Below are 14,431 nucleotides of genomic sequence, written 5' to 3'. Positions count from 1 at the left end.
TTCCGGGGTTTTTTCAGGTCCGGTTCCGGGTACCGCCTTTTTTTTTGCACTTCTAGAGTTCTAGTTGTAAAATCGTAAATGACTCATGTTCAATTAAACCGATAAATAAACCGAACTTTAAGAGCCCAAATAAAGCTATGGGCTAAAGCCCATAACAAACAAACAAACAAAAGCCCAATCCAAATCTCAGGATTAACCCAGGATTACAAGCAGAAATATTTATTCATCAACATTTTTCCTACCTTCACTAGAGCAACTTAAAAAAAAAAAAAAAAAAAAAGACCAAGGCTAAAAGAGTTAAAAAAAAAAAAAAAAAAGGACTAAAGTTCAAAGAGTATAATAAAATCTAACCAAATGTTCTCAAACCAAGACTTTCAAGTTCAAATATTAACAATAAAAATAAAACCACCTATAAACTGGTCTCACAATAACTGTTATATCATACCTGGTGACTGTTCTTCATAGTTGACCAAAGTCAACAAGCTTCTTGTTGCAGCTGGTACAGATTGCAAGACTTCTTATTATGCCCCGGCTGCTTGCATTTTGTGCACGTTACCGTTCTCTTCGTTTCCACCTCCGTTTCGTCCCAATCCATCTTCTCCTTCCTTACATCGACCGTTTTTACAGGTATCGGAGGAAGCACAAGCACGCGCGCGTCATCGTCTTCTGCAATCTTACCCTTTCCCCCCTCGTCTTTCTCAATCTCCACCTTTTCACCCTCCACTTTCCCGCTTTCGTCATTTTCACCCCATGTAATCTCGATCTCCATCTTTTCACCCTTCTCGTCTTCAATCTCTACCTTTTCGCACTCGTCGTTATCAATCTTCGTTTCGGTTTCAACTTTTTCTTCTTCGACCTCGATCTTTTCGCCAGTTTCCGCAATGTCGCCCTCGATGTTCAAAACGAGTTCCGTTTCACCCGCAACTTGCTCAATCTCTATCTTTTCGACTTCTTCCTTTTCGATCGGTACAGGATTAATCGACTCGAAGTAGGTTAAACGATAAGCATCCACCGTGAAGTAACTCGAGCAAAACTCGTACGGGTTTCTACCAATCAACGCAAATACCGCAAGTGCATGACGACACGGTAGGCCCGTTTCTTTCCACCCTAAACATGTACAACTCCACGTACTGATATTCACGACATGCGTCGAATCTTCACGAACCTCGAACAACGTATCGGAAGATATCAACACTTTTAAACCGCTTGAACTCATATTCTCTTCTTGAAGTTGTTTCTCCTTTGATGGAGTAAGATGCGTTGACCACATACTTCCGTCTAACTTAGCATCGTTGACGGCATCGATCATCGTACGTATTATCGCGTCTATTTTATGTAAAATGGGTAACTCCCGATAATCTTCCATTAACTTTGAAAAAGATGCGCCGACATCATCGATGATGTGGTTGTACCGTTCGCCTTTAAAAGATGACGTCGTCCAATGTTGAGGTTCGATCTGCATGACCCAATCATACGCCTGTGACGATATTTGTTTTATCTGTTCGGTTGCCTTTTTAAAACCGACAAGACGGACCGCGTGTGCGGCAGCCAAGAAATGAAACGGCAAATACGATTTACCGTCCCCGTGAAACGGGCCCTTGACGTTTCTTTTAAAGCTTTCTAGAAGATGGTAAATCGAGTAACCGATATGAGAATCTTCAAATAGTTCAAGAACAGTCATTTTCAAATTCTTCAAATTCTTTTCTCTATCAAACACGAACGTGATCGGTTGTTGCGAGTTAAAGATTGTCGCTTTCAACTGTCCCAAGAACCAACGCCAATTGTTATCATCTTCAACGTCTACTATCGCAAACGCAACGGGAAAAAAATCATCGTTTCCATCAATGGCATTAGCCGTAATTAAAACTTCGCCATACTTCGACCACATAGAAGTCGCTTCGAGAAAAAGAAGCGGGCGACAACTATTCAGAAATCCGCATAACGATGCGTAAAACGACACAAACATGGCTTTAAATCGTTTATCCTCGCCAACAACGAGTTTCGAGAAGCTACCGGGATTCGTTTCCATAATCTTCTCACAGAACCACGGTAACTTATTATACGCATCATTATCGGACCCGTGAAGTTGTTCGTCACGAGAAACCACGTTCCCATCGAAAACTTCCGTACGGTTTGAATCGACCGCAACGTCTTTCAAAAGCCCGTTAGCGATTTCTTTCGGTTTTAGATCTGGCGATTCTTGCAGCTTCTCCTTTATGGTATTTAACAACCAGTTGTTTGATTCTTTATCTTCTTTATCGCATTTATGTACATTGTTCATGGTCTTTATCTTAAAAGATTCCGTAGACGGGGCCCACACGGCGTTAAACTTCCAAGAACACCCTTCTTCAGCACATTCACCAACCACACGGTTTTTATCGTTTTTCTTGAGTTTGAACTCGAAATCATTCGCAATAGCGTATCTGCGCAACGTTTCATGGAACTCGTGAGCGTTTGTGAATTGTTGACCAACACCGGTAATGGCTGACTTCCACAAGGAAACTAACGTTTCAGGTGACACGTCATCATCACACATGTCAAGAGCAGTGGGTCCCACAGGTCCCACAACATCTTCTTGTTGTTCTTGATCACTGGTAATAGTAATCGCTCGAGGACGCCCTCTTTTTCTCCCCGATTTCTTCTCCTGAGACTTGTTATCTTTCGCAGCTAACCGACCGCTCTTTCTCTGAGATGTTTTACTTCCAGAACTACCCTTTGACTTTGGCTTTGACTTTGACCCCGCAGAATCGGAAACTATAGTCGGGCGACCATTAACTTTCCAAGACGGCGTGCGTTTTCGTTTCTTAACACTGTCAGCAGGGCTCGCGTCGGGTTTTTTCCGTTTTCCGTTCCGACTAGACACAACGTCGGAACTACCTTCGGAAACGACATTCACGTTAACCTGCTCGGATTCCGCATTTGAAGTATCACCGGACTCCTCCGAAACGGTTTTTTCCTTTTCTTTTTGCTTTTGTTTTTTCTTTTTTTGAGAAGCGGCTTCGGCTTTAGCGGCCGCAATGGAACGACGTGTCGTTCTAGTTGGAGATGCGATGGGACTCTTGGCCACCTTATCGTCTTTTTTCACCTTCTCTTTCTTGGGACCCGCTTTGGCTCGTTTTATCTTCTCGTCTTTCTTGGGACTCAAGTTATCATTGTTTACAGTCTCATCGTTCTTGGTAGCGTTTTGCCTGTGGGTGTATGTCAACAATTTGATTAGAGATAAGTATGCTTAGGCCTTTTCATAGCATGAACAAACAAAGTCTTTTTTGTCGCAAAACTGGCCAAACCTCAGGGACGAAAATGGCATTTTACTCTTAAGATTTAAGATATTTAGAAAAAGGTGTTTCAGGTCAACCCCGCAAAACCCACTTTGACCCATTAACCCAAATCCCAACCCGCCCATTTTGCGATCTGTAACTGTAACAGAAGAACGTGCAGTATCGATACTAAACAATACCTGTTAGTTTGCGTTTCTAGGGCACTACGGTTAAACCCCGGTGTTCCCATAACAAAGACTTCGGCTGTAAGTGCATCCCCATGAAAATCGATCATCCGTTTTACATCCTTATCGTTCTTTACGGTAATCAAGTTTCGCTTATTTCCCGGAAGGAAATACTTCACAGTCGCTGTGTCTTGGTTTACGTCGCATGTTTCAGCCAACGTTAATTTTAAATCGCTGAACGGGGTCTCGGAAGTGACGTTTGCTGCGTTTGCTTCTCCTCCGTTATACGACATGGTTCCGTCATCGTTTGTTACGAACTCACCGCCAGATTGGCAGATTAATATAAGCTTCCCTTTAGCCATTATTCTCGCCTATAAAAACAAACACAAGAAGGGTTTTATTCATTTTAATATATAAACGTAACGGTCTGATATTGTATGCACGAGTAAAATGACGATAAGATACGATAGTATCAATACGCTTCCTTTTTTGTGGTTTATCATTAATTAAGATCAATATCACTATCTTGTTTCTATAACTTTAAATAAAAATGTAACAAAAAGGGAAAAAAGGTAGATCGTGTTATTAATACTTTAATACGAATACGATCATTATTCAAGACTCGTAATCTTGATGTAAAACCGTAAAACAACATTCATCTATATCTCATGACCAAAAATTTACAAACATGTCAACACAAAAACAAAAGCCAAAGTGCTAACGAACCGAAGTACCAAACTAAAGTTACTCGATACAAGAATTATCTATATCTCGCGCCAACACACAGTTAAGCGCGATCACACCGATCGAGTTCAAATCAAGATTCAAGAAAGCTCAAAAGGTAAATCTACCGATCATAATCCGGTAAAGTCCGAAACTTTAACCATCTATTTTCTGTCAAACTGTTCCTTTTCATCTCATATAGATTACATATCAATTCAAAATTCAGTAAAACAAACACCAGCATTGTTCAATCAACAGCACTCAACACAACCTCAATCCTAATAACTCCCCCCCCCCCCCCCCCCCAAAAAAAAAAAAAAAAAAAAAAAAAAAAAAAAAAAAAAAAAACTCAAAAAATCAACATCAACTCTAAACTTTCAATAACAATCAAAATCCAACCATAAACCACCAAAAAAAAAATTAATAAATAAACTAATTACAGACCTAAAATCTCAGCAAACACACACACACACACACGCAATTAAAGCAACAAATTCCATACCCTAAAGTAACAAAAACAAAACCAACAATAAATAAAAAACAATTTAAGCAACAAAATTTCAAACCCTAGAGTAGCAAAAAAAACCCCTGAATCGGAACAACATAAACAAAAAAAACATATGGATAAAGAAGTAAGTAAACTAACTCACTTAGCAGCTCTGTTTCAGCAATTGCGATGGATTAAAGTTAGGGTTTTGAAGTTAGGGTGTGAAATTGGGGATTTGTGGAGAGATTTGGGGTGATTTGTGGTGAATTTTGGGATCAAATTGAAGGAGAAGAAGGGGGTTTTGGGAAATTGAGGGGCATAATGGAATTAGGGCAAACACGGGGAATGAAATTGAAAGAGGGGAAGTTAGTTAACGGCGTTTGAGATAAGTGTGAGGTTTATAAAACTTGTGTGGTGGATTTGGAAATTTTGTTTTGGTCAATGTTGGTTTGACCATAATAATAATAATACTAGATAAAACTTCAATAATTTTAAAAAAAGTGAAATTGGATTATAATAATTCACTAGTAGATGTCATTGGTCATTGGTAATTCCAGTTTTGTGTATTTCCGTCGGCAGTCCTACAATTCAAATATTTGGGCTCTCCTGGTTTGCCGTTGAATATAACTTAACAGATTTAAGTTTTTTTTCCCTTTGAATTATAAACCGGTGTTTTAGGGTTTTTGATCAGAACGAGAATACAAGTCGACTGATATAAAACTTACCTCGAAACGGTTACATTAGTCGACTCGTAGTCTCGTTCTGATAAAAAACCCTAAAACATCGGTTTGTAATTCGGAAAAAAAAATAAATCCGTTAAGTTATTTTTAACGGCTGACCGGTGGAGGCCAAATATTTGAATTGTGAGACTGCCAGCGGGAATAAACAAAAGTGAGACAGGCACTGGCCAATAACGTTTACTAGAGATTATTGTAATCTAATTTCCCTTTTAAAAATACATACCAAAAATGTTAATATTAGAATCTTCTTGAACGAATATATGTTCTGTTAATAAAATCTTATTGTAAGATGTCAGAATATTTATATAGAGAACGTTATTAATGAAAAGATATGTATTTTCACTCAATATACAGAGAAAGGATTACTGTAAAATGTTGAATCTCTGTTCAAGGACAAACGTGCAGTAATGGGACGTTATTTATGAAAAGATATGTGTTTTTAATTGGTGTTTGTAATTCAGTATGCTTTTATATCCCACACATAGCGAGGTTAGAAGCAGGGTTAGAGAAGGATGGGATATAGGCCAATATTACCTCTGTTTGTGTAGATAGAGAAGCTGCTTTCAGAGAAACCATCGACTCATAACTATAGAAATAGAGCAAGCAAGGTAAAGAAAGGGTTAACACGGTTTACAAAGAAAGAGTTGTACTTAGTTTGTAAGGTTTAAAAGGTTTTGTGGTAGATTTGGAAATTTTGGTGAACATTTTGCTACCCGAAAACATTTAAAAAAACATACGTTAGCATAAAGTTGGTAAGTAATATTTCATAAACACGTAATTTAAGCACAAGTATCATAGCCTGTCAAACCAATTACGCAGTAGTCAGACCATTTCACCGTAACTAAATATAATTCAGTTACAAGCCTAATACCCCATGGACTTTCGTCTACTGGAAATAGAATCGACGTGACAGTACCGAAGTACCCTATTATTATTGATTGGTGTTTTCCTTTATAATTACCGTTTTTAGCATAAAAGTATAGTCAATTCAGATAACCTCAATCATGGAATCACCCACCAGGGCCGTTCTAACCTTTTTCGAGATCCAGGCCGATATGGAATTTTGAGGCCTTTTTCCTTGTTCGATTGTTAAAAACGATACTCCATTATCCGTGTTTGGAACCAAAAAAAAAATCTAACACAACTATAAAGAGTAGTTTGCTTATATAAGGAATCAAACAAATCTAAAACAATAAGTTTACACTAATATTCATAATTAGCATATTAATTTTTTTAAGTGATGGCTCTATTTTTTTTTTTTTGAGATCCTAAGCACAAATCTGGGTTACTTGTAACATATTTTACTATAGTTTCGGCCCACGATTTATTGGATCCAATATGGTACACATGCAGCTGATCACACCGCACATGCATAACGAATGTAGTTAATCTCATGCAAATAACACATGCTTACGCTTAAATTAATAAAACAATTAGTTTTGAAAAAATAGAAATGTACTCACCTTTATGATTCATATTGACATATGTGGTGTTAAAGTCAACAATGAAATAGAACAAATCGCCATGATGGATAAGCTGAGTTTGAGGTATCCAAACATTAATTTGAAACTAAACATTAACTTTTAAGCTTATAATCGAAGAATAAATAAACTCACCTTTAGTCAAGTGCCCGTTAAGATTTTGTTTCATAGGATTTACGTTAGAATTTTAAGCTTAAGACAAAAAAGCTATTGCTCGAATCCACAACGACAATCACCCGTTATATCTTTTATTTGGGTTTTTTTTTTTTGTTAAAAACATATCTTATTAAGAAGATATACTTTGATTATAATCTCGTAACTCTTCTGTAGTCGCTTTTAAAGTTAAAAAATGTTACTTCTTAATCTTTGTATAAATCAACTTACCTTTACTCGAAATGACGTTAAGATTTTATTCAATAAGATCTGCGATAAATTTTTATCTTTTATTTGAGTTTTTTTTTGTTAAAAACAATCACCCATTAAATTTTAAGCTTGTGGCCGCCGAATGAATCAGCTACCCTTTACTCTGACGTCAGCATTTTATTCATTTGGATTTTACAATTTAGTCGCCACTTGATGGTCTTTCTTTCTAGTAAGGTGATAAATTCATCATGGGGTTTAGCTTAAGTATGATATTGATAATAAATTTCACAAATTAGGTAAGTATTATTTTAATTATTTAAAAAGGGGATCCTATATATACTACTCCCACATTTTCTCAACTTGCCCTCCTTAGGCCACCTATATTGGCAGGTGATATAACGTCATTTTTTGTACATGGCGCCCTCATAGCGTCGCCAACACCACTACGGCAGGCGCTTTGGGGTGTTATTTTTATTCCGGCGTGATTCTCTTCGCGGCGTGATGTTCTCCAGCATCTTTCCTCCACTCACACACATATATACATACATATGTATGTATAATTGAAGGGGTTATATAACCCCCTTACCACTACACCCTATTTTGATATAACACCCCATAAAGTCCCTCTCTTACGCATTTCGCCACGTGTCGTATAACGCCCTCAAATTGGCTTTATGACTAAACATGGTCTTAGAGCATCAATGAAGATGGTGTAAAATCTAGAGTGCCTAGCCAGCATATCACATCATTTCAAACATATTTTTTTTCTCACAACAATAAACTGTTCCAAACAACCACCTCATTATTCATCTTATCACCTACGTTTTCGTTTATTTAACTATTTATACTTTATATATTCAATTTATAAATCGTATAAATAATAGTTGTTTTATTTTATACTAGGTTATATACCCGTGAGCTTCACGGGTTATGGGTTGTTTTAAAAAAATTTATATTTGACAAAATAATTTTTTTTTATATGGTTTCTTATAAGTGGATAACCATTCATGTTTGGCAAACATTACAAAAAAATGTACAAAAGATTCATTGAAACTACAAAACGTAATAGGGATGAGCTCGGTATCGAGCGGTACTGAACTGGTACCGATACCGGTATCAAAAATCCATAAAAGTGGGTACCGGTACCGAATAACCCGGTACACCCATGGAGTACATGAGTAATATATCAAAATAGCCAAACACTGAGATGATAAGCATTCAAACTATGGTATACTCTCAATCGTAGGTAAAAGAAATGAATTCAACACGTTTGAAAGTTTGCTTGTGAGCTAATTTTCTGTTCCTACAAAGCCACATGGAACTGAAAATAACAAGTCATGCCTTGTTTATATTTTTATATAACAAAAACATGTACAATAAACTTGAAAGATGAATCCACAACCAAATGTCATGTTCCCCTTTTCTAGACACATTAATCCAATATTAGTGATTTGACAATAATTGGTCAATTTAAAAATTACACACAAAAGAAGAAAAAAAGAGAAGGTTATGACAGTGCAACATATCAATATATAATTGGCCAAAACGATTTAAATTTTAAAGTTTTACATGACTACATTTTGAATACATTAATAGTAATGTCACTAACAAACATCAATCTGCAAACAGGTCAGATGGATTTTGCATCAAAGGCTGTTGGTAAAGAGAATGCAACATCTAAAACGCATTGTTATCGGATCATTAAAATTAATGGTGGGACAGACTTATATATATATACACACACATAACTTTCATATATATATACATAACTTTCAATCCCACTTGTAACCGACTTTCACCTTCTTTTCAACCGATTCATGTGTGCTTTGTCTTTGGCTTTGATAGGTTGTCAATACCCCCTAACAAAAAAAGTGGAAATTATCAAATATAAAAAGTTATATCCACTTGATATATGTCAATTTACCTCTAACTAAGTTGAAATCCAAACTAAACATTGACCCATAACTGAGCCAAATTCCAAAACTACCCTTACATAGTAACTATTTACTCCAGACATAATTGGACACCAAACAATCTGACTCTAATTTAGATTGCTAATAATTCAGTCAATTGGACACCAAAAACACTCTGACTCTAATTTAGATTGGTAACAACTCAGTCAAACTTTGGTATCTTCGAAATAAACTCATGTATCTGTTAACGGGTCAGAATATATAAATTTTGTAAAATATGAGTCGGACTTTTAACGGGTCAAAATAAATAAATTTTGATCAAAATATGTCGGCAGTTAAAAAACACGCCTCATACATGCGTCTTATGCCAATTTTTTGCCCGATAAGCACGCCTCACGGCCACTTTACGTACAACACTCACCTTACTTGCACAAAAGCGATAGTGGTGGTGCCTGGGGTTGCCTTGCGCCAAGGCGCGCTTTCCAAAGCCAAGGCTAAAACTATCAAACCCGCCTTACCTACACAAAAGCAATGGAAGTTACCTTGCTCCTAGGCATGTTTTTTAAACCAAGGCTAAAACTGAAGCGGGTCAAATGGGCCTCAAGGTTGATATTACCTACACTACACAATTCTTGGATGTAAGAAAAAATATGGTAACATGAAATACCTGAAGGTTGATATTATCATCTTTCCTCCATTGCAAATAGATTTTAAAAGGAGGTTGTATGCAGGGCTGCAAACTTCACATAAAATAAATATTAAGTTAGAAATTCTAATAATTATGCTAAATATTCACTAAAAAGTGCATCCTGGTTTGGTTTAAAAGGCGCGCCTAGGCGCGAGGCAACCTAAAAATGGACCTGAGGTGCAGCTGGGTGTTGTACAACAGGCTTTTTATGTTGTACATTGATGTTTTTTTCCGTTTTAAAACATATATAAAGCTTAATTATAACTAAATTTTAGGTAGAGGATGCTAAAAGCCTATGGGATTTATAAAATATTTTATATAATCCTTTGTGTCTTGCGTACGAAAAGCTCAACGCTTTTGCGCCTCAATTTTAGACCTCGTCGCTTTTGTGCGCTTACCACTTTTTTAAACCAAGCACCCTGGTTGATAGTTCCTCTCACTTCATCCTCTAGGGGAAAATGGATAAGTAGAAGTTAAAAATAGGCCCATCCTGAATTATTATATTATCTTTTTCACAAATTCACCAGGCTAAGACCAAAGGGGTAATTATGTGTCGGTTGAAACAGTTCTGGTCGATTCGGGTCAGCTTGGTTAGCCAAGAGTACTTTTTTGTTCAGATTATATAACATTACATGTCTTAATTTCAGCTATTTATCTGAAAAATCTAAAGTCAAAATACAATCCTTGAAGATTCAAATTTGAACCCAAAATTTTAGATTATCTAAAGAATTACCCAAGATTAATAGTGATGCTTACCATGGTATTTACTCTGTCAGGTTGACCAAAATCTTCTTTCACAAGTGTTCGCATATGCTTTTCTTCATCTCTGGACAAAATTGAAAAGCAAAAAAAAAAAAAAACAATAACAAATTGCATTATAAAACAATACCTGAAATAATAATCCTTTTCTCAAATTCCATCAGTTTTCATAATAATCCACTTCTCAAATTCCATCATTAAATAATAACCCATTTCTCAAACATTAACAGAATAGCCCACTGATAACTTTTTTATAAGAACCAGGTTGAATTGCCAACAAACATTTTAAGTCCATTTCTTAAATTCCATAAGTAATAAATTTATATCTTCAAAAGATTAACTTTAAAAACTATATTATTAAAATAATAATCCATTTTTAATTAATGAAGTTAGTTATAGATTGCACGTATATGAATAACCGTTGGTAGACCTTCGACCCGTTTGAATCATTTCAACTTCAATTAAGTTTCTAAATGTTCCTGTTCTTCTAGTCAATCAACATTCAAGTATAACCGAGATACTCAGTCCATATACAAACAACTTATTGGTTCAACTTTATCAAAACAATATAACTTCTGTAATCATATTTAGAACTATAAATTAATAAATGTTTCAACTCAATCAGACTTATATACTCAAATTTATACTCAAATATATACTGTAAAGTGTCAACTATCAAAATAATATATACTCAAATTTATCACCTTCCATGATACTAAATCTCTTTTTGGCATTTTGTCGAACACCTAGCGTGCAAGAGAACATGTTCATCAGTGGCGGAACTAGAAGAAATATTCAGGGGTATCCCAAATTTTTTTACGATACATTTATAGAACAGAATTTTTTTTACCTGCATTACAGGGCGGGGCCGATCCTGAAAATTCAAGTGCCCTAGGTGAGCCAAAAAAAGGCCCTTAGGCCTTACCGAATTAAATTTTATAAACTAGTTTTTTTTTAAGTTATTAGTATTTAGGTTAACGAATCAATATTGAGCATATCACATTTAGGCTAGGCTTTATGAATTAATATTGGCAATAAGTTTTTAGATATTAGATTGGGCTAGGTTTATTTTTAATTTTTAGATCGAAATTAAACAATTCAAGAACTCAAGAAGAAAAGAAATAAAGAATACTCACAACTCACAATCACAATTAGCACAACAATCTAATACACTATTGGGTTATTATTTGGTTATTTGGGCTAATTACTATTGGGCTATCATTTTTTTTGGGCTAATATAATCAGTATTATTTGGGCTTGATTTCAGTTTGTAAATTTTTTTTTTCATGGGTGTCCTAGTACTTGTTGAGGGGTGTCCTTAGTATAAAAATCGAAAAAAAAATTACACTACCAGAAAAAAGTTTAGCCGTAGCCCGTGCTACGCCCCAACCTACATTAGGTCCGCCCCTGAATGTTCATCAAGCATCATTTACCTTTGTGCTCTATGGAAGTGACTCACTCAAATACAAAATCAACTCAACCAAATAAAAAACGTCAACAAACACCATCTAAATTCAACAATTCACATATATTGTAATATAAAGCAACATATAATTTTGAATAAGAACGGAACCTAAAATAATTCTTTGTCTCTGCATCTTCAAATCAGAGGACGGGTTGGCTTAGCTAATGGGTTAAACGGGTCTTTTTAAAGTAAAGTATCAATTTGAATCAGGTCAATATGGGTTCCGACAAAAATAGGTGGTGACTTTATTGATCGAAGTGATGACCTGTAGGTGGTGACGGGGGGTGGTGCTAGCCCACTTGGACCTTAGCTAGGTACATTGGAGTGACCTATTTTGACCCATTATATAATTTGAGTCACCAATATCAAGCCATTTAGCTAAAAACAATTACCCAAATCAACAAATTTATTAAAGAATAGGTCACGATTTCTAAGTGTACAACAAATATACAAATAAAAAATGTGTAATTTAACTATTTTCGCACAAATAAGCAAAGGTATTTATAGATGAAATAATAGGAGGTTGAAGAATTTGCTTTTGCTACAACTTTTCATGCCAATACTTGAAGATATGCTTAATCTACGTAAAAAGGAAGAAAAAAAAACATTCATTAACATGATAAATGTGTTTAACATCCACATATAGAAAAGATCAAACCAATAGTTCTCACCTTTCCATGTACGGGTAGATCTTGATTTATTTGTTCGATATCTTGAGTAAGCAAAGGCACTTTTCCAAGTTGAGAGAATATCCAACATAATAATGGAACCGAAAAAGGCCAACTGCAATTGGAAAATATTTAAATAATTAACTTGTTTATGCCATGGCGGTAACCCGTAAACTATGCAGAGTACCACCATTTTGCATTCCTTGAGGAAGTGATCAACAACCATTCATGTATTTGTTTCTCTATTTCAGTTCTGTTATCAACCTGTTATACATCATATTATAAATGAGAATAGATTTTTTAACAAAGCAACTTCAAGAATTTGAAAGACCATTACCCTCAAAGCAACATTAGGATGTGAAGCAATATATCGACCAAGAAGCTCCAGTGTTGCTTCTCGTACAGATATAGCAGAGTCACAAAACCTTCCATCAACCATAGTCACATGGTTCACGGTACGCTCCGGTACGGGAACGTGGTACGGGATCGCAATTCGCTAGGTCCCTAAAATCCGGTACGAAGGGGGGTAGGCTCATTTCGGATCGTTTCGGCATGATGTACCATATCATGCGGTACGATGTACCAATTAAACTAAGTGCTATTATTTTGGATCATATTTCATAAGTAACTTCAAACCATAGTCACATATTTTTCTACATCATTTTTTTTAAACTTCGTGCTGTTTTTTTTTACATATTTTTTATAAGTAACTTAAAGTCTGATGTTAAAATTAGGCCCAAATAATACTATTGAAGCCCATTACCGAACTTAATGAACTTATAGGGCCATTCTAAAAAACAAATCTGGGCTCACACCTTACATCTCAAAAAATTAGGTTTTACTCTCAAACCAAATCTTATTGCAGAGCCGCTCCCTCAAGTACATCTGTTCTTCATCTCTTTCATTGAATGCTTCATCCCAAGGCTTGATTTCTTGAATACGCATCCAGAATCGAGATTGGAGGAACTTTACAAATTAGTGACTTTCCAAATTCTGTCTGACTTTCTAATTTTGGTTCGGTTCGATGTTCCAATGTATTTGAATACGTGTTTCGAATTTAAGCAAATCGCGATCCCAATAGTGTGCAATACGATTGAATTAATGAGTTGGGAACGCCAGTTTCAACTTCGAAATCGCGATCCGGGTCGATCCGGGATCGCGAACGTACCGCGAATGGGATCGCGTGAACTGGATCGCAAATCGTGGGCAACCTAGCGAATACTGTGACTATGCCCTCAACTGCTGTCTGAACGTATTTATCACCCAATACCTCTGGATCAGCCTCTACGATTATACTAACCTGCTCACAGCATAACAATGATAGACAACAACAAGTTAACTTCTTCCATCAAATAAAAGCCCTAGAACTTGTTATAAAATTCACTTACTGCCCGCAACGCTTTGGCACGAATCACAGGACAGCCCTCTCTTAAACTGCATTTATCCGATTTGGTTTACGAATTGTAGTTAAATAAAATCCAAAAATTAAAGTAAAACCCTAGATCTGCAACACAAACATCAGATTCAAAAACTAAAGCGTGTGACCTAAATAAATCAAAAGGAGGTCGCCGGACATACCTCAGTTTGTCGGAACATACCTCAATCACCATCTACCGCTGGGAACTCTTCTCCGTAGCCACTGATCTTTGCAGACTTGATTCACTATAAACTACACGATGCCCGATTTGGTGAGTTATGAAAC

General features: G+C 36.1%; 2 protein-coding genes across 6 annotated transcripts; both read right to left on the bottom strand.

The window, feature by feature from the left end:
• Nucleotides 1–169: 169 nt before the first annotated feature.
• LOC110893894 lies at nt 170–5,032 on the bottom strand. The gene is made up of 3 exons (XM_022141048.2): nt 4,816–5,032; nt 3,458–3,813; nt 170–3,188 (listed from the first exon to the last, which is right to left on the bottom strand). Exons 2-3 carry the CDS (start codon nt 3,802–3,804, stop codon nt 476–478), a joined length of 3,060 nt encoding a protein of 1,019 aa, XP_021996740.1. The 5' UTR covers nt 3,805–3,813; nt 4,816–5,032; the 3' UTR covers nt 170–475.
• Nucleotides 5,033–8,815: 3,783 nt separating this feature from the next.
• Nucleotides 8,816–13,307, bottom strand: LOC110896317. 5 transcript variants are annotated; one of them, XR_004874391.1, is made up of 6 exons: nt 13,067–13,307; nt 12,920–12,993; nt 12,733–12,844; nt 10,594–10,663; nt 9,817–9,889; nt 8,816–9,667 (listed from the first exon to the last, which is right to left on the bottom strand). XR_004874391.1 is itself a non-coding variant. In XM_035980746.1 (4 exons), exons 1-4 carry the CDS (start codon nt 13,166–13,168, stop codon nt 10,658–10,660), a joined length of 294 nt encoding a protein of 97 aa, XP_035836639.1. In that variant the 5' UTR covers nt 13,169–13,307; the 3' UTR covers nt 10,281–10,657. The 5 variants fall into 5 exon arrangements, 2 of the variants coding, with proteins under 2 accessions (XP_035836639.1, XP_035836638.1); XR_004874390.1 differs by having other exon boundaries at nt 8,816–9,095; XR_004874389.1 differs by lacking the exon at nt 8,816–9,667 and having other exon boundaries at nt 9,681–9,889.
• Nucleotides 13,308–14,431: the final 1,124 nt, after the last annotated feature.

The sequence above is a fragment of the Helianthus annuus genome, chromosome 12 (genome assembly GCF_002127325.2).
Source record: "Helianthus annuus cultivar XRQ/B chromosome 12, HanXRQr2.0-SUNRISE, whole genome shotgun sequence".
NCBI lineage: Eukaryota > Viridiplantae > Streptophyta > Magnoliopsida > Asterales > Asteraceae > Helianthus > Helianthus annuus.
The sequence above is the reverse complement of the archived record's forward strand: the minus strand, read 5'-3'. Positions and strand labels throughout refer to the sequence as shown.